This window comes from Myxocyprinus asiaticus, chromosome 29, assembly GCF_019703515.2.
Source record: "Myxocyprinus asiaticus isolate MX2 ecotype Aquarium Trade chromosome 29, UBuf_Myxa_2, whole genome shotgun sequence".
NCBI classification, from domain to species: Eukaryota; Metazoa; Chordata; class Actinopteri; order Cypriniformes; family Catostomidae; genus Myxocyprinus; species Myxocyprinus asiaticus.
In genome coordinates, this window is record NC_059372.1 from 16,878,897 (window position 1) to 16,899,947 (window position 21,051).

The 21,051-nt window shown below is 36.2% G+C and overlaps 1 protein-coding gene across 6 annotated transcripts in view; it reads left to right on the top strand.

The window, feature by feature from the left end:
* The first annotated feature begins 391 nt into the window (after window positions 1-391).
* The window catches only part of ccdc187 (coiled-coil domain containing 187), a 35,039-nt gene continuing 14,379 nt past the window's right edge, over window positions 392-21,051 (top strand). The window contains exons 1-5 of one of the 6 annotated variants that reach the window (XR_007893785.1): window positions 392-598; window positions 1,816-1,917; window positions 17,037-17,099; window positions 18,025-18,154; window positions 19,388-19,478. Coding sequence is in view for 5 of the 6 variants with exons in the window: in XM_051662346.1 (XP_051518306.1) it covers window positions 1,869-1,917; window positions 17,037-17,099; window positions 18,025-18,154; window positions 19,388-19,478 (333 nt within the window). In the remaining variant the exon portion in view is untranslated. Of the gene's footprint in view, window positions 599-1,815; window positions 1,918-4,091; window positions 4,339-17,036; window positions 17,100-18,024; window positions 18,155-19,387; window positions 19,479-21,051 lie in introns of those variants that run through there. The other 5 variants (XM_051662346.1, XM_051662347.1, XM_051662350.1 and 2 more) reach the window with 5 other exon arrangements.

The window sequence follows — 21,051 nt, forward strand, 5'->3', positions numbered from 1 at the left end:
AGACAAAGGGTGACTACATTGAAGATGCTAAAATATAACACAGTTTTGATTTATTTTGGATTTTGTTTAGTCACAACATAATTCCCATAGTTCCATTTCTATTATTCCATAGTTGTGATGACTTTACTATTATTCTAAAAGAATAACATAAGTAAAAAATAGTAATTTGGTATCTATAAATACTCGAAAACTAAGACAGAAGTTGCTCAAACAATAGTAGTGGAGTGATTTAGGGAATTTAAAATCAAGATCATTGTATTTTAGTTGTTTTTTGTTGTATTTTTCCTACATTTTACTTGTAGAGGAAAGTGCTGTATTATAAGGATTTCATTTGATTGGATGAGCAGAAGTTTGTCCATGCTGGCTTACCATCCCTATGGAAGCTTTTTTTTTTTTTTGGTCTCGTTGTCAAAAACAGACTGCCTAGTCGGAAACTTTGAAATTGGCGAATTACAGTCAGGCTTGTTTCAGATACTGCCAAATCGAAATACGCGCTTATGAGAAGTGGGACAGTTTTGAGAAGCTATCGTATTCAACAAGCAGTTCAACCTTTGGGCAAAATAAAAGAGCATTTGTAGGAGAAAAGTGCGCGGGGCAGGTAAGAGACTGTTTCCGTACAGCGATAGAGTAGTTGTCTGTAGTCATTTTTCTAACGCAACAACAATGTTTCATATTCGTGTGGTGAATCATTGTGGTGTGAACGTGAGGAATGAGAAGTGAAATCCGTCTACCGCACAGTCTTCATTCATTTCCACTTCTGCTGTCACGGTTTTTCTTGAGGTTGCTTTTCGTTGTTTTAGTTTCGCTTTTTTTTTTTTTTTTTTTTTTTTTTTTTTTTGAATTTTTTGAATTTGCATTAGTGCTGCAGTTGCATGTTAACTCTTTTAGAATCCACACTGTGTTTTTCTACATGTTTTTGGTCAATTGTAGGTTAAGCAATTATAGGAAAAGTACATTTATGCTGCTTGCATTTGTGTTCATGTTCTCTGGATTAAAGCCTAAATTTGAGTTGTTGTTTTTTTTTTTTTTTTTTTTTTTTTTTTTGTTTAGTTTTTTTTTTAAATAAGCTTTGGACCATATTTTCGATCAAATTAATCTTTGCATTTATTTTATTTACAGATAATAACTTAAGGATTCTATCAATCTACTTTTATTATTATTTAAAATGTTAGTTTATTTATTTATGTTGTACTTTATTTTTATGGAAATGCTTCATTACTGAGTGTAATTTGTGTTTTGGTGTGGATATGCTTTTTTAGTGTTTTAATAGCTTTTGCCATACAGTACTAGCCCAGTGAATTAAAGGGGTAGTTCACCCAAAAATGAATATTCTCTCATCATTTACTCACCCTCATGTCATCCTAGATGTGTATGACTTTCTTTCTTCAGCAGAACACAAATTAAGATTTTTAGAAAAATATCTCAGCTCTGATGGCCAGAAATCTGAAGCTCCAAAAGGCATATAAAGGCAGCAAAAAAGTAATCCATACGACTCCAGTGGTTAAATCCATATCTTCAGAAGTGATATGATAGGTGTGGGTGAGAAACAGATCAATTCTTTTTACTATAAATCTCCACTTTTACTTTCACATTTTGAAAGTTACAATGTGGAGATTTATGGTAAAAAAAAAAGGATTTAAATATTGATCTGTTTTTTGGGAAAACTCCCTTTAACACTATGTGTGTGTCATAAGTAAATCAGATTTAATGAGCTAATGGCAAATTGTCTGTCTGTTGGGACACATTGACAAAAAAAAATACAAATACTGGCCCCTCGGTTCAGCACTAACTGGAGTTTCTCTGTCATGAGAACAGGTGGTGCTGTGCTCAGATCTGAATGGCATGAGTTGTTGAGCAGTGCCACAGTCATGGCAGAACTGGAGGTGGATCAGTCCAACCTGCCCAGAGTCCAGGAGGGTAAGACTTCTTTGCATGTCATGGAGATTTTTAGTCTCATTCTGCTGTCATATATCCTGTATGGTCTTGCAGATAATTCTAGGATCTGATTAACATTCCAGACGTCTGTTTTAAAACTCTGTCTCAGAAGCAAGATAGAAGCCTTCCTTTTTTCCAGTGGAGAAACATCCTTTCTATGTGGCACTGTTTGTTTCATAATTATTGTCTTCTAGGTAGAAATAATGTGTCAAGGAGCTGGAAATGTTTCTTCTTTTGAAGGGGGAAATGTTGGTGATTTTGTTTCTTTCCGTTCCCATTCCGTACACAATGCTCTCATTGTGTTGTGCTGCATTTTTATGCTTAAACAAGCAATGGCAATTGAACAAAGACCATATTAGACCACCATACTGTCTGTAACACCCAGTTAGCTAATGTCTGTGCTGTTGGTTTTGGTTTTACCTACTTTTAACATAGCTGAGCAATGAGCTACTGGATCAGTACTTTTTTAAAGTACGGGTTCTGACCCAAATTGGGCCAGGTTCACACAAATGTTGGGATGTAAATTTAAACCTTAAGTAACTTTTTCAGTTAAAATACTTTCTTCTATCCCATCTTAATATGCAGAGAGACAACTATAAAATTCCTGTATTTGTTTCAAGAGACCCGCTTAGACCCGTTCCCAACAATGTTACTCAACCAATGGCGTGAGTTGTGGGGCAGGACTATCTGACAGTTTGGACAACAGCAGAGGAGGGGTGTATTCAGAAATCTGTTAAATTGAAAACATTGTTTATTTTTAGTTGCGTTCGGTGGCGCTAGTGTCACAGAAATGACTTAGTTTGGCTTTAAAGAAGAATAAAAATGATTTCAGTAAGAAACGGCCTATTTTGCAAAGCATAAGAGAAATTAAATTAACTAATAGCTATAGCAAGTATAACATTGTCCGAGAAAGTATAAGAACTCTGGCATTAAATCTTTGTGTAATTTTATATATCCCTCTCTCACATACACTCACTCTCAATCTTTTTATCTTAGTTTGCTTTCTTTGTCTTCACTCTTATCAGTTCCCGTGGATGTGTTTTTGCTCTGGTAGTTCTCTCGATATAGGCTGACGTGCCTTGGGAATCTTGCCTTTATACCCTAGTTCCCTTGAGAAAAAGCAGTCTTATTCCCCTCTGCACTTTAATCCCTTTGCATCACTCTTTCACTGCCTCTTCTGACCCTTTTCTCCCTTTGCTATGAAATCTTTGTCCAGATATACACTCACTGAGCACTTTATTAGGAACACTGTGGTGTGGACGTGGCCTTCTGCTGTTGTTGCCCATTCGCCTCAAGGTTTGACGTGTTGTGCATTCTGAGATGCTATTCTGCTCACTACATTTGTACAGAGTGGGTATATGAGTTATCGTAGCCTTTCTGTCAGCTCGAACCAGTCTGGCCATTCCCTGTTGACCTCTATCATCAACAAGGCATTTTCATCCGCAGAACTGCCACTCATTGGATGTTTTTGGCACCATTCTGAGTAAACTGTAGAGACTATTGTGTGTGAAAATCCTAGGAGATCAACAGTTACAGAAATACTCAAACCCACCTGTTTGGCACCAAAAATCATGCCACGGTCGAAATGAATGAGATCAAATTTTTTTCCCCATTCTCATGGTTGATGTGAACATTAACTGAAGCTCCTGACCTGTATTTGCATGATTTTATGCAATGCACTGCTGCCACATGGTTGGCTGGTTAGATAATCACATGAAAAAGTAGGTCTAGAGGTGTTCCTATATAAAGTGCTCAGTGAGTGTATATAGACATATACTGTATGATATTTGTAAATGTCTGCTAGTGCCACACTAAACCACTCTATAAGGAATAAACATAAAATGTATATGAAATTACAAGATGCATCTCTGACTTCCTGTCTCGGCTCTATAGTCTGCCAACCACTTGGTTGTTTTGATTCTTTCCAGCATCTGTCATAACTCTTATTTTAGGTGTAAGATTTAAGACTAAGATGTTGTTTGCAATGTTCTCATGTTTGCATTCCGGCATACTTTTGTCCCTGTCTTTGTAATATGAGCATGTTTTTTTTTTTTTTTTTGGTTTGGCTTCTGTAAAACTAGTTTGACAACTTCAGATCAAACCCTACCCCTTGCCAATCCTCTCAGAACCCCAATCAGACACCTGTGTGCTGAGGTCAGGCCCACTAAAACACCTCTGTGTCAGAACTGGGCCTACAGGCTGTGCTGCCAGATTAGCTTAAATCCATCCTCCTGAAATGAGACGAGTTACTTTATGCAGTGAGGTTAGCAGGTGCTTAAGCTGTCTGGGAGAGAAGGTGAATTTTCAAGTGAAGTTTAACGCAGGCGTACAGATTCTCTCTCTCTTCTCTACCGGTTTAAAATGGATAATCTGACCAGCGTGCGAAAGGCTCATTCTGCGTCTGTGAGTGTTTATTTTTACTGTCAGATCTCAGCTGAATGTATATTGGAGGCATAGACACGAGGACAAGAACATCTTGTTTTTTGTTGTGTTCTGGATTTCCTCGCATATTGATAAAGACAAAGAGAGGACTTTGTAACCAATAGTGTTAGAGAGGGTGGATACTGGTGTTGGAAGGCAGAACAATCTTATCAGTTTGTGTGTAGTGTGAAGGACATATCCGTCTCTAAAGAGAAGACCATTGTGTACTCCTTATAGAAATACTAACTACCTTACCAACAGACTAAATCCATCTGTCTGTTGTTAATTCTGTTGGCCTTGAGTTGACCAATAATGTGTTGAGACTGAGAGGATCAGACCAAATGTTTTTAATAATTGAATATAGGCAGCTTGTATATGTTTGGCTAACATGCTAGAGGCTCCACATGGCTGCGTAACACATGAGAATGGTGTGGCAGGATACAGTCAATTTGACACAGACCGGACCGGAGTGCTTTCACATTGCCACACCCTTTGCATTGCCTACACACACACACACACACACACACATTTACTTTATTATCCAAATGAGGACACATATATATAGTGCTGTGGAAAAGTATTTGCCCAATCCTGATTTCTTTTATTTTTGTGTATTTTTCATACTAAATTGTTTTAGATCTTCAAACGAGATATAACATAAGACAAAGGCAACCTGAGTAAACACAAAATACAGTTTTCAAATATACAGTATATATATATATGTATGTGTGTGTGTGTGTGTGTATATATATATATATATATAATTTTTTTATTTATTTATTTATTTATTTTTATTGATGCAAATAAAGTTATCAACACCTATATCACCCATGTGAAAAACTAACTGCCCCCTTAAACTTAATAGCTGGTTGTGCAACCTTTAGCAGCAACAACTGCAACCAAACGCTTCCGATAACTGGAGATCAGTCTTTTACAACACTGTGGTGGAATTCTGGCCCACTCTTCTTTGCAGAACTGTTTTAGTTCAGCCACATTGGAGGGTTTTCAAGCATGAACTGCCTGTTTAAGGTCCTGCCACAGCATCTCAATCAGGTTCAAGTCAGGACTTTGACTGGGCCACTCCAAAACTTTAAATTCAGATGGGTTTGGAACAACATTCAGTGTAAGTAAATGATGACAGAATACAAATGTTGGGGTGAATTATCCCTTTAGTCCATTCCCTCAAGCACCAGCGATATAAATAAAGACAGCACATTCATAAGAAGTTGGTAGTGTAAATTTATTCAATAAATTAGAAGAAAAGATATGTACTTACATTATTTTTTGCATTATTTTGGTCCTTGTTGAATGTGACGCACTCCTTTTATATGCATAGAAAATGTGGTTCAGGATATGGATGTAGGCTCTGTTAAATTATAGAGAATGTAAGTATTATTAATCATTTTCATCTACTGACACACAAATCATGGCTGTATTAACAGTGATTGTATTGGCACGCACTTCTACCGGTGCACTTCTACTTCTATTAATTTATTTTAACATGAAAATGTTTTACCACAAACAATTTTTAATTCAAATTACACTTTAAACGAAATGAAAATATAATCAATGAAGTGTATAAAAAAATCATACAAAATCCAAACATTTTACTCTTTCCAACTTTTTCAAACAGCCCCTTTTGCAGTGACTTAAAAATCACTCTACGACAACAAAAAATACAAATTCAAATTAGATCATAAATACAATTGTAAACATAATAATAATAATTGAAATATAAACCATGACCTATAGATAGTTTAACACAAATCTCAAAAAAAAAAAATTTCATAAAACACCTACAACAGTGATTGCCATGGACATAATTTGATGTTCCATTATATTTTCAGAGTCTGGACATGAAATTTATTACCACCTGCTGGTAGAATCTCCAGACTGCAAATTCAGAAACTTACTTTAGACATTGCACTGAAAACAGACGTGGTATTGAAACATCTTAGCGCAATAACCTATTTCTCAGGAAAATTGCATATTGTGCTTTGCACCATTTCATTAACATACAATGCACCCCCAGTTTTCCCGCCTATATCCACCGATAGTGCAAACACTCCCACCCATGACCACTTGCGCTTTGCACTGGTACGAAAACAAAAATTGTATAAGATATAGTGCACGGTCTTTACCTCTAGGGCTGCGCTTTGCAAAAATAGAGCCCACTCTGTTTGGGGAAAAAATATTGATTTTCCACTTAATTGCTATCTTCATTCGAACGATCATGATGTCGATTCTTAAAATCCCTAGATCTGTCTTTTATTCTATGCTCAGCCCTCTACTATGCACATGAATCACTTGCATATGCCACTAAAAATATCTGTGATTAGCCACTGGCTGGTAATTTTTCAGATTTTGCAAACCAGTATTTGAGGAGTGTAGTGGTGAAGTTGAGCACTGAGATCCTTTCACTGCATGCTGAGAGGAAAAGTTTGGTTTGACTCTTTCTGTGTAATGTGTGTTCAAAGATGAGATTCACCAATCCATTTTTCATTGAATAATGTCTCTTTCTAATAAAAAATATATTTATTGATGGACTACATGGGATTTGTGTATTTAAAAAAAAAAAAATAAATCTAAAATGTGAAAAATGAATGAAAATAAAAAGTTTAAAAATGAATCTCTTCGTAATTTACCAAGTTAGAAGGTTCCCTGTATAATTAATAACAGCATTAGCTGAAAGAGAATTAATTTCATACTGTATGTAAGCACAATGGACATGATAACTGTAATTTAACCAAATAAATTAAAAGTTTATAAATCTGAATCGAATCATGATATCGTGATATATCGTGATGCATCGAATCATGACATGTGTATCACAGTATGTATCGTATCATGAGGTGGCTGGCGATACCCAACCCTTATCCACACACTCGTTCTCGTACATGCCTATATTTCTGGATCCCTAACAGTGTTTCCCATTAATAACCTAGATGGCCCACCACAGTCTAATTTGTCCCACCACAGTTTCATAATGAACCGAAAATATTTGTACACTTCTCATAATAACATAAAAGATCTCTAACTTTGTGTTTTGTACCGTTGCTTTTTGCAAAAGCGTGAGGAGTATGTGTGTGTGCTGAACATGCGCGTGTTTCCGAAAATGCTCGTGCTAATGCGCATGTGAACGGTCAAATACATTTCAAAATTCCGCCAAAATGCCCATCTTGGTGAGGTATTCATGTAAACACAGAGAGTGATGTCTAAAGTGAACGTAAACAGCACTTGTAAATATACAGTACTGTGCTAAAGTTTTAGGCACTTGTGAAAAATGTTGCATAGTGAGTATATCTTCAAAAAATAATGCCATAAAAAGTTTTCATTTATCAGTTAACGTCATACAAAGTCCAGTAAACATAAAAAGCTACATCAATATTTGGTGTGACCACCTTTGCCTTCAAAACATCACCAATTCTCCTAGGTCACCTGGACAGTTTTTCTTGGTTGTTGGCAGATAGGATGTTCCAAGCTTCTTGGAGAATTTGCAACAGTTCTTCTATATATTTAGGCTCTCTCAACTGCTTCTGTCTCTTCATGTAATCCCAGACTGACTCTATGATCAGTGGGGGGCTCTGTGGGGGCCATGCTATCTGTTGCAGAGCTCCCTGTTTTTCTATTCTATTCTATTTGCAAAAGGAATGTTCGAGAGTTTAAAATGTATATTTCCTATTGACACACTAAAGCTGAAGATATATAAACTCAGCAAAAAAAGAAACGTCCTCTCACTTTCAACTGCTTTTATTTTCAGCAAACTTAACATGTGTAAATATTTGTATGAACATAAAAAGATTCAACAACTAAGACATAAACTGAACAAGTTTCACAGACATGTGACAAACAGAAATGGAATAATGTGTCCCTGAACAAAGGGGTGGTCAAAATCAAAAGTAACAGTCACTGTGGCCACCAGCTGCATTAAGTACTGCAGTGCATCTCCTCCTCATGGACTGCACCAGATTTGCCAGTTCTTGCTGTGACATGTTACCCCACTCTTCCACCAAGGCACTTGCAAGTTCCCGGACATTTCTGGAGGGAATGGCCCTAGCCCTCACCTTCCGATCCAACAGGTCCCAGACGTGCTCAATGGGATTTAGATCCGGGCTCTTCGCTGGCCATGGCAGAACACTGACGTTCCGTCTTGAAGGAAATCATGCACAGAACGAGCAGTATGGCTGGTGGCATTGTCATGCTGGAGCTTTATGTCAGGATGAGCCTGCAGGAAGGGTACCACATGAGGGAGGAGGATGTCTTCCCTGTAACACACAGCGTTGAGATTGCCTGCAATGACAACAAGTTCAGTCCGATGATGCTGTGACACACCGCCTCAGACAATGACGGACCCTCCACCTCCAAATCGATCCCGCTCCAGAGTACAGGCCTCGGTGTAATGCTCATTCCTTCAACGATAAACGTGAGTCCGACCATCACCCCTGGTGAGACAAAACTGCGACTCGTCAGTGAAGAGCACTTTTTGCCAGTCCTGTCTGGTCCAGCGAAGGTGGGTTTGTGCCCATAGGCAACGTGTTTCCGGTGATGTCTGGTAAGGACCTGCTTCACAACAGGCCTACAAGCCCTCAGTCCAGCCTCTCTCAGCCTTTTACGGACAGTCTGAGCACTGATGGAGGGATTGTGCGTTCCTGGTGTAACTCGGCAATTGTTGTTGCCATCCTGTACCTGTTCCACAGGTGTGATATTCGGATGTACCGATCCTGTGCAGGTATTGTTACATGTGGTCTGCCACTGCAAGGACGATCAGCTGTCCTTCCTGTCTCCCTGTAGCCCTGTCTTAGGCGTATCACAGTACGGACATTACAATTTATTTTTGCCCTGGCCACATCTGCAGTCCTCATGCCTCCATGCAGCATGCCTAAAGCACGTTCACGCAGATGAGCAGGGACCCTGGGCATATTTCTTTTGGTGTTTTTTGAGTCAGTAGAAAGGTCTCTTTAGTGTCTTAAGTTTTTATAACTGTGACCATAATTGCCTACCGTCTGTAAGCTGTTAGTGTCCACAGGTGCATGTTCATCAATTGTTTATGGTTCATTGAACAAGCATGGAAAACATTGTTTAAACCCTTTACAATAAAGATCTGTAAAGTTATTTGGATTTTTACAAAATTATCTTTAAAATACAGTGTCCTGAAAAAGGGACCTTTCTTTTTTTGCTGAGTTTTATAACCATCTTAAGAAAAATGTTTTTGTGAAACATCTTATGTGCCTAAGACTTTTGCACAGTACTGTAAATGTAAGCTAATAGACCTGTTGCTGTCTAGTGTGTCATTATAATAATCAAACAACCATAACAAGAAAATGAGAAAACACTCACTGCTCTTGACTGGGTAACTTTAGTAGCTTTAAAAAGTATTAATGTATTATAATCATACAGTGAAGACCAGTAATAGTTTTGTGTTGCACTTCATTCTGAATGTTTACTTGAATACTTGATGGCCTACTGCTGTTAAAAACTTTTAAATCAGTTTCAAAAAAGCACTGAATTTGTTTTAACAATATTTTTTTGTTCTATTATTTTTAATCTTATTTTATTAATTGCTGTTTTTAATTGTTATTTTATTACTGTTTGTTTACTAGTCTTGAATATTTACTTAAGAACTTGAAACCATTCTTCCAGGGGTGGAAAGAGTAGTGAAAAATAATACTCAAGTAAAAGTACTGTTACTTCTTAAAAAATTTCGTTTGAGTAGAGTAAAAGTACCTGTCCTAAAAACTACTCAAGTAAGAGTAAAAGAGTAGCTCATTTAAAAGTACTCATGAGTAGTGAGTATTGAGTACTGAGTTGTGAAAGCTATGTCCCTTTAAAATAAAAACTTGATGCTGCATGTAGCACACATACCATAATTTACATTCACTTCTATGGCCAGAAAGAATAATAAAAAATAAAAAAATTGGTATTTTATAGGTGTTTGTGATTGACAAATTTTAAAATACATCACTTAATCTATGATACTGTAAACACTACATGAATCTGATTTAAAAAAAATAAAGGTTGACATGATTACAGAAATGAAAAGATGAAAAAGTTATTTTCAATATCATAATGTATGAAACAATTACATTAAAATCAGTTTATGCTTTGGGTCTAAATTTTCCTTAATATCGACTAAGAAAGTTATTGTTGTGCATAAAACATGTCCAAAACAATGCAAGGAATGCAAAAAAAAAAAAAAACTAAAAAAGGAGGGTCATTTGGCACGTCATGTCCCGCACAATAGAGGCGGTAGAGCAGTTGTTTGGTGAAGGGGCCACATTGGGCTTTAAAGGAATAATTCACACAAAAATGAAAATTCTCTTATCATTTAGTCACCCTTATGCCATCCCGGATGTGTATGACTTTCTTCAGCAGAACACAAATTAAGATTTTTAGAAGAATATCTCAGCTCTTTTGGTCCATACAATGCAAGTGAATGGGTGCCAAAATTTTGAAGCTCCAAAAATAACATACGTCCGCATAAAAGTAGCCTAATCAATATGACTCCAGTGGTTAAATCCATGTCTTCAGAAGAGATATGATAGGTTGGGTGAGAAACAGATCAAAATTTAAGTCCATTTTTACTATAAATTCTCCTCCCTGCTCAGTCAATCTCCACTTTAACTTCCACATTCTTCTTCTTTTGTTTTTGGTGATTCACATTCTTCATGCATATCACCATCTACTGGGCAAGGAGAAGAATTTCTAGCAAAAATTTACTTAAGCATTGATCTTTTTCTCACCCACACCTATCATATAATTTCTGAAGTCATGGATTTAACCACTGGAGTCATATGGATTACTTTTATGCTGCCTTTATGTGCTATTTGGAGCGTCAAAATTTTGGTATCCATTCACTTGCATTGTATGGACCTACAGAGCTGAAATATTCTTCTGAAAATCTTATTTTGTGTTCTGAAGAAAGAGAGTCATACACATCTGGGATGGCATGAGGGTGAGTAAATGATGAGAGAATTTTCATTTTTGAGTGAACTATTTCTTTAAGTAGCACATGGGGTGCCACATTGTCCTTCTTTTGATATACAATGTTCAACATTGATTTAGTTCTTGTATCTTTTAAGCCCAGCAATAGTTGCTCATGATGCACAATTTTCTGAAGTTTATGACAGGTGGAATGTTCTGCCTGAAGTATTGATCAACAAAGGTTGATACTTTTCTATCAGGCATTAGAAAAAACTTGATAAAGGCTAGGCATAATTATAAAATATTTTATCATCTCTACTTTCATGGTAATTTATTACACAAATTAACACTCTCTCTACTTCAGGGGTTGGTATTATAAAAAAAAAAAAAAAAAACTAACAATATTATTAAAAAATATTATTATTAAAAATGTCACTGTTTTATTCTATTACATTAATATTTTTAAGCTACTCAAGTTATTCAGCCAAAAGTAGTGAGTGGATTTCTCATTTCCTTATTATTGTTGTTTGATTACATGCACACTTTAAGTCCAACATTTTGATGCAAATACGCTTTACATTAATGCCTCACCAAGACGGACATTGGCGGAATTATAAAGTGTATTTGACCGTTTAGGCACACCCGCATTAGCGCACAAACATTAGCTGCCTGTCAATCAAACAGCACGCAGCTACAGACAGGCTACATTATAGACACACACAATCTAGTAAGCAGAAATATGAAATTTACCTCGATATGTTTCTTCAAATTAGAGGCAGGATTAATGCTGATATCTGGCTTAAGTAAAATTCACATGACACAATCGTGCAATTGGCCTTTTTCACTGCGAAAAGCCCTTTTAGGTGCGGCCGTGATGTTCAGGTGTTGAACTGTGCTTGAGGCATCCTCCATATCATAACAGTTGCTGCCCAATCTACAGCTGCCGTTCAAGTGTTTTACGTGTGATTTGATTTGACGGGAGTCACGAGACTCTCCCTAGCCAATCATATTGATAGTTCAAAATAAAATCAGGACAGGGAAGTAGCGAACACAGGCGGTGGGAAAATAGCGCATTAAAAGTACAGTTACGGCATTTAAAATGTACTCAAGTAAAAGTATACAATTTTAAAACTACTTAAAGTACAATTCCTGGGGAAAACTACTTAGCTACAGTAATGTGAGTATTTGTAATTCATTACTTTACACCCCTGCATTCTTCCATAATGAACATAGTTAATGTTATTATTTGTTGTGGTTTTGAAGCTGGTATTGAGAATCGTCAAATTTTACTACCGACTACTGAAATTTTGGTATAGTGTTAATGTATAGCCTTTATTGAATCTATTCCCTGCTTGAACCAACCTATACTTTAAAAATATACAACATAAACTTTGACGTTACTTGAGCATGTAACTTAAATGTCCTTTTTTCTCTCCAGACAAGTAACTTTTTTACTCGGACAAGTGAATGACCAATTTACTTGTCCGGAGGACAAGCACATGACAATGATTAATGTCGAGCCCTGGCTCAAATGTATGCTCTATTCGATGTTGTGTTTTGACCATTTGTGAACTGCATTAAACTCCATCTCGTTTATGCTTTGTGGGTGTGACTTTTTTTGCCGTGTCATCACCATTCATATCTATACAACCAATGTGTTTATGATTAAATTACTTCTAGAGCACAAAATTGTTTACAAGAGCACAAGATCTAGAAGAGCTTCATAGATCTAGCCTCTTAATTCTGCTCTCAAAGTGCACCAGATTGATGCATATAACTTTAAAATGTACAAAAGTTTCTTACATGGGAGCATGCCCCCGGACTCCTCTAGAGGGTCCATGATCCACCCACCACAGTCTCACAAAATCCTGTGGGAAACACTGCCTAAATATTTTGATGTCTAATTCTGTTGATGTTAGAGTTCTTGTCATGCCAAGTCCCCAGACAAAGAGTATCTTGGCTGCTGGACAAAACAAACCAGATACTGAGGCTTCAGAGCAACTGGAGGTCTCAAAAGAGGCTCAGTGAGAACAAAAACATTGTCCATCATTTTGTTCTGTCCTTATCTGAACGGCTTCCCTCTGCCTATCAAAATAAAAGCCACTGATCGCTGTATTCTGTTGCTCAGCTTCCATATCTTGTACAGCACGATACTGTACTGCTGCAACATCTGGAAACAATTACTCCTGTTTGCAAGCATGCGCGTGTGTGTGTGTGTGTGTGTGTGTGTGTGTGTGTGTGTGTGTGTGTGGGTTTGGGTGGTTTATGAGGACATTTTTTTTTAGGTTACAATCTGGTAATTACAAGGGTATTATGCTATAAATGTGGTTTATGAGGAAATTTCTAATTCCAATTGCTTAAATACATAGTAAATGATGTTTTTTTTGAAAATGTAAAAATGCAGAAAGTTTTTTGTGAGGGTTAGGGGATAAAATCTATAGTTCATACGGTATAAAAATAATTGTCTATGGAGAGTCCTCATAAGGATAGCTGCACCAACGTGTGTGTGCGTGCGTGTGTGTGTGTGTGTGTGAAAGAGAGGATATTGTTAGGAGGTTCTTGTGCTGATACGGGCTATCGCACTGTGCAGCAGGTTGGTTCAAGCAGGGAATAGATTTGTCTTTGGATTTGAGTCTAAAACAGTGTTTCTCAACCGGAAATTCAAAGACATCTAGTGGGTAGTGGCATAATCCAAAGGGTCTGAATCATTTATGTATAACATTTATAAAGAAATAAGATTAGTATATTATACAATACAATTATTAGTATCAGAGTTCCCATTTTCATGCAAAACCTGTCAAAATCAGTTCAAAGGAAAATGAATGGAAATTAGTAAAATCTTCAGAAGTCATGGAAATTTATATCGTGAATAAATATTTTTTTAGTTATGTTCTGCTCTAAAATATTTTATTGGCTAAAAATTGCTCTTCGTGAGTGCCATCTCTATAAAATGATTTTGTCCTAATCCGAACGAATGGAAATATCATGGAAATTAATTTGTCAAAAAGTGCACTTGTTGGGGGTCCTTGAGAATGGTTGGGAGGAAATATGATGAGGGTCCAGTACTAAAAACAAGGTAGATATCCAATTGTCTAGAACGTGGCTGCAGTGCATTAAACCTGAGATACCCCACAGAAGGATTATTTCTCTGAAGCCATGATTACATTTTTAGGGGTCAGTAGGTTCACCCCACCAGACAGAACGGCTGGGCCTCACTGCTATAGAGAGCTATACATAGATTTCCGCCAGCTGCAGAGGTCAGAGATTATGCTGAAGTCAGTAAGTCTCCATTAAGATATTGTAGTCATGCTACTATAATTTGGAATAATTGCTCAGGCCAGAGATGGAAACTTGAGTTGCAGTTAAGCGGCGAAAAAAAAATAATAACTTGTTCTCAAAAAAAGGGAGAAATATTTTCTCTGAATTTTGATTTGATACAAGAGAGACTTTTCCACTCTTTTTTTTTTTTTTTCTATAAAAATGTGCGGCTATTCTTGAATTACCACTGCAGCTTATAGAAAACGGTTACCAAAAGGTATTTGAGACTTGTGACAAAAGCAGCCTAGTCTTATAGAATGAACGTTACTAAAACAACATTTTTGCAAACTGACTTGTACTTGCCAAATTCTACTTTTCGTTGCAGTTTCCTGGCCAAATGAACACTAGAGGCGCTACAACAACTGTGCGTTTTATTCACTTTCTCACAAATCACGATTACAACTGACTTTATAAACACTTATTTTTCACTCTTATACTCACACACTGCTATGTCATGATATCGAAACACTTTTATTGTAATGCATCATTTGAAAAACGATACATTTTTATGCTTGTATTAAAGGTGTACTCAGTAAGTTTTGTCTTCATGTCATCTTGGACTCACACTGACACCTAGCGGCTTGGATGCAGCATCATTTAAAATCAATGTTTTTCAGTTTCAGATGCTATTGCAGAAATTAAGAATTCACAGTCAGCCATGATTACTTTAATCAATTAGTGAAAGTGTCAAATAACAGGACGGTTACTGAGATTAAGCGAGTAGTATTCGGCTAGTCATGTGATTCTAACATGGCAGCCCCCATGTGAGGACCCTCTCCATGTAGAATAAAACAGCTTTTATAAGATTACTGATATGACTGGAGTCTTCATTTTTTAAGGAAAGACTACAAATTTTTCTAGAACATTCTATAAATGGATTATTTTTTTTTTTTAACTATTAGATGATTAATCGGTTATCGGTCGACCTCTAGACTTGAGACTTGACATAGACTTGACCTTAAAAGACTTGAAACATGACATGGACTCAAACTAAGGGTCATGTGGAGATCGCTTTCATGTTTTAAGTTTCAGTGTTTAGTGTGAATTCAGTGGTTTCAAAGAGGGGCGGCTCTTGATTTAGTAAAGCGCTCACTTTTACTGCTCTGTGGGTCTGTAATGTTCTCTGTCTTGACAACAGCACTGAAGCACAGCCTCTGACTCCAGCTGTTGTGTCAATTACAGACTGTGTGTTCCCCTCGGAAATACTCTTCTGCTCAGCTGCCCTCTAAATCACTGAGTTCGAGGTTGCAATTGACTAAATTAGATTGATGGAAATAACTTTTGCATTTGGTGTGTAAGGTTTGCGGATGTCCTGAGGGGCAGCGCAGTAGGTCTGTTGATGTTTTGCTGCTGTGTGAACGTATTTGGTAACACCAATGGCACAGTATCACTCTCCTTTCTACAAGAATCAGCACAAAGTGTGGCATTAATGCCATTTCAAGTATTTTCCCTTGACCCTAGCAGTTAAGTTTCTGCAGTTATGTTGCAATGTCAGTGTGGAATGCAGAACATTCTACTAAACATTACTAAACAATTTTGAAGTTGTACAACTCACAATTGGCTTCCTGAGTAGTCAGAAATGATCAATAATTCAAACATAAGAAATGTACAAAATAAATACCAAGCCTGAATTGCTCCTCAAAGATAAATGGCATTTTCAAACAAACTACCATTAATCAAGTTTAATCAAACTATAAATAATCAAGCAAATATCTAAATGATTTATAATACCTGAAGAGAGTCGAGTTTTGGCTGAAGATTGTACTTGGTGATACTCAAGCACAGTATTTTTCAGTCCACCATGAGAAAATTTAATATGTTTAGTTCATCAATCTTTAAATACTTTTTCTCATTGTGATTTTGTTAATGGTTGTCTTTAAGCAGTGGACAGCCTGCTTTGGTTTTTCATTATTTTAACACAGGAGTTCTGCCAAAACCGCAAGTGTAATTTGGTTTAACTTTCCAGTGTCATTTTTTTGCATGTAGACTGTTATTATGGCTTTTTGAAATAGGAGCTCCTAGTTGTTAAACTTTAGGACATTTTGTAAGCATTTTAATATGTGTTTTGAAATATGAGGCTTCAGAAATGTACAGTAATACACAACTATAAATAACATTTAAATAAAGCCTTGGTTTATTTTATTTAATTAACCTTAAGATACCTCAAAGGATATTAAATAACACACATGGGCCCTGAAGGCAGTCCAAATGTCTGTCAGTATTTCCACAGACAAAGAGTCTGTCTTCAATTACAGCCTTGAAATCAGCTGGTTAAAACACTACAGATACTTTACATTTAGAATGGTCCTAAATTAAAAAGATAATACAGTAAATATGAAATGAACATAAGGAAGCTTTTTTATCTCTCAAAGAAAATCGTCTCTTTTTTTTATCTCTTGTGTTCTGCAGTTTTATATTGAGTGTTGTTTTTCACTCCGCAGTGTGCCAGTGTTTTGCTGTACTGGAGGATGGCGCTTTAGCACATAACTTACAGGAGCAAGAGAGTAAGATCTATAATTCTCTTTTTTTTAATCCATCACACCTAAACCATGTTAATGAATGCTTGAAATCTATTTTCTCAGACTTGGCACACTCATTGATCTTTTGTAAACTTTTAAAAGAGGCTGGTTTTCACACACCTATAAATACAAGGGTGTTTCAAATAAGGTAACAAGACCTTTACCTGTTGAAATATTCTGCTTGGTGAGATTGCGTAGAGTTCTGCTTCCTCCATAAGATCCAACATCAGTTTCAAGATGGCTGAACTTGTGGAAATATGGTCAAATATTAAGGTGCACAGTGTGATGTGATATCTGTAAAGAGCACAAAACCAGTTGAAATGCATCATCAACTCATGGAATTGTATGGATCCAACGTCATGTTAGCTTATTTATTAAAAGACCCTTGTACATTTGTTTTGCTACTGTATGCTTCAGTTCTTTTTAAAGCCTCTATGGTAATAAATCTTATGTTATATACTGTCACATATCTTATAGTTGTGCTTGGTGGTGACTATGCACAATCTGGATGCACAACAAATTTCTTCAAGATCAGACAATAAAGTATAATATTGATATTTTTTTGTGATCAAAACTTTATTATCTTCGATTTAGATTTTCCAGACACTTTGATGTAAGGAGTAGATATATCCAATCATATGCATTTTACAAGTACAGGCAGGCCATATGTTTAACAACGAACCTAAACTATATAGAAAACAACACAATTTGCCAGAGCCTTGCAAAATACTGTAAATGTATATAAATCCATGTATGCACATACAGTATACATTTCTAAAGATATACAATAATGACATTTCCATCAAAAACGGACATTTAAATAAACATTTAGAAATACATTTCAGGGGTTAAATGGTGCTGAAATGTCTTTTATGTGCTCTTCTGTGATCTTGTATGCTGGCTCTTACAGTTGAGCAGTACTACACCTCTAATGTACAGAGGAATCAGCTGGTACAGAAGGACATCCGTGTAGCCAAGACACTCCAGGATGAGGAGCAGCAGAGAGCTCAGATGCTACAGCACCAGACCACCCGCCAGCTGTAAGATCACACACACACACACACACACTGTGTCTGAAAAAAGTCCTCACACCCCAAGAGTCTAATCACACCAGTAACACATATGTCACTGTCTAAGCCAAGGTATAATGTATGAACCATTCACTGATTGATAACATGTGCAGAGTCTACCAGTGTCCTATAATGTGCTTGAAGGGACAATCTTTAATCTCCCTTCCTACATTTAAAGAAACAAAAATGACTTTGTCTAATAAAAAACATGTCTAAGTCATTTCAAGGGTTTTTTTCATACAGATTTATTTATTTTTGTACTGCTATGTAAAACCATATGAGTTCAGGTCAAGCTGCTTTTACCCATTATGCCGCAAAGATTTGGAACCTTCTGCCAGTTGGAGATAAGCATGCTCAAAACATATATATCTTTGTCTTTTATTGTATTTTTATTATTATTATTATTATTATTATTATTATTATCATCCCTAATTTTCACTTCTCTTTTTATTAATTTGACACATTTGTTTTCTTATTTGTATTTAATTTTTTTAGATTCAGTCACTTTCTTTGTTTTATTTTAAGTAATGAGACATGCCCCAAGAATCCACATTTTCAAAAAGTGTTTAAAGTCTTTTTTTTTTTTTTTTTTTTTGCATTTGGTTTGTATGTTTAAATGTTTACGTTTTTGTCTTCTTTTTTTTATTTTTTTTTTTTTTTACTTTTAATGTTCTCTTATTTATTTTGTATTTATTTTAATGATTTCACTTCCTTTGACAATTTAATTTCTGATATGTTAAGCACTTTGAGCTGCAGTTGATGTATGTTAGGTGCTATACAAACAAAATACAAATAAATGTATACATTTTTTTTTATCCATTTTTAAAATGCATCTGAAAGCACTTTTTATTAGCATTTAATAAATACATACTGTATATGGAAGAGTGAATATACATGTCTTTTTATTGTGTTTATTTGTATTAATTTATTATTTCTCCTGAATTTTCATATCTCTTTTTATTAATTTGACACTTGTTTTCTTATTTGTTTTTTAAATCCAATATCCAATTACTTTCTTAATTCTGTTTTAAGTAATTAGACAGGCCCCAAGAATACACATTTTCTTAAAGTATTTAAAGACATTTGTTTTTTTATGTATGTATGTTTAAATGTTTAAGTATTTGTCTTTTGTTTTCTTGTTTTTGTTTTTTGTTTTTTACTTATAATGTAAATACCTTTTATTTATTATCCCCGCATTCTTAGGGAGGAGCGGGACTTGGAGTATGCACGCATGATGCAGGAGGAGATTCAGCGTTGTGCAGAGGAGGCTCTCAGGAGGGAGGTGGAGGACGAGGTGCGTGACACTCCAAGCCCATTAAACTTTTCTCTTCTGTTTTTCATTTACACCTATGAATTCCTTTGTGTGAGGGATCAAATGGATAAATAGTTAATGATGCCAATAACTCATTTATTCAGCTGTGAGTCTTCTGGCACTGCAGTGTAAGCTCTGGCAAAGTCCACACGAGAGTGAACAACACAGTACCTATTAAAGATCAGTCAACCTCATACTGGGAATGAATCAGCTCCAGGTGCATTTAATCCAGCCCACCAAGGATTGTGTGGGCTTCTCCATTATTCCATTTAGCAGTAACACAGACAAGAAATAAAAGAAAGAAAATTTCCGTGGACCTGTAATTTTTCTAACAGGGAGAGACCCAAACTGCCAAGAAAAATGATTTGCTTCTTCAGCTTTTAACTTGAGAAAATGAAGTTTTATTAGCCTTTTATTGTGGTTATTAATATTTGGTAGTCAATTTGAATAAGTATTTTTTTTACTCTTGTGGCATAGTTTGCACTGATAAGCCTCCCACATTGCAGATAATGTCATTGCACTGCATTAATTATACACATTTACCTTCCAGCAGCCCTGTGTTAATTAAAGCCTAAAAAGCCACCAGGTCGTAAATATAATCTTTACACGCTGCTCTGGCGCCTGCTGTCTTCTCAGGCTGATTCTGGAGCCTGGAAGAGTAATGTTGAACATAATGCTCACCCAGCCAGCCTAATTGTTGTGTACACAGAAAAAAAACATCCATCTGAAGTGATGATTTCCTTAGAGGCCAGGTGCCGTATTAGCTTTTGTAAATGTGTTCTTTAGGTCTGAGTCCAACCCAAGGGGTCACGTTTGCATGGTTAGCATCTTTCTCCTTTAAGGCCATTCAAGAGTATTAACATGTAAAACTGCCATTGAGATAAATGGACATGCTAACAGATAGCTTTCTCCATGTATTATAGAGGTAAATAAATGCAGCTCTCTTTTCTCCTTGAGATCAACATTTTTTTTGCTAGACGATAGGGAACTTGGCTAGCTCTCTGCATACTGCTCTCTACATTTTTATCAGATAAACCTAGCTGCAAAAAAAACACCCAGCTCATGCCCAGTCTTTTGTTTTGTTTATTCCGTTTTTCAGCATTATCACCCAAGCACAGATTTTAGTTCATAGTAATTAAAAGTTTTAAATTGTATGTTAATGTTGTTGTAAATGGAGCCCCATTGTGTCATTCAGGGAGAACGCTGCCATCTTTTGATCATGTAGTGTAAATTGTCTAAATTGAAGTTTCTTAGTTACAGCCTCCTTTAAGTTCTGTGACATTTACATTTGACAGTTGAAATGCAGTTAGAGATACTGTAACAATGTCCTTTACTTTAGTCCAGTATTTTAGAGATTAGTAATTTTGTATTGTTTTTGCAAGCATAGACTTAATCCAAGGGATTCAAGTGGAGCTTTTATTGAAATTAGAGTTCCCTATCTGTCACTCACTCGACGTTGGTGTCGATGTAGTGACACTAGGGGTCACTCTTGGGAGCCCGAGACACCTCTGGTCTTTGATAAAAGGCCAATGGTATTTGCATGCCACTCCCCCGG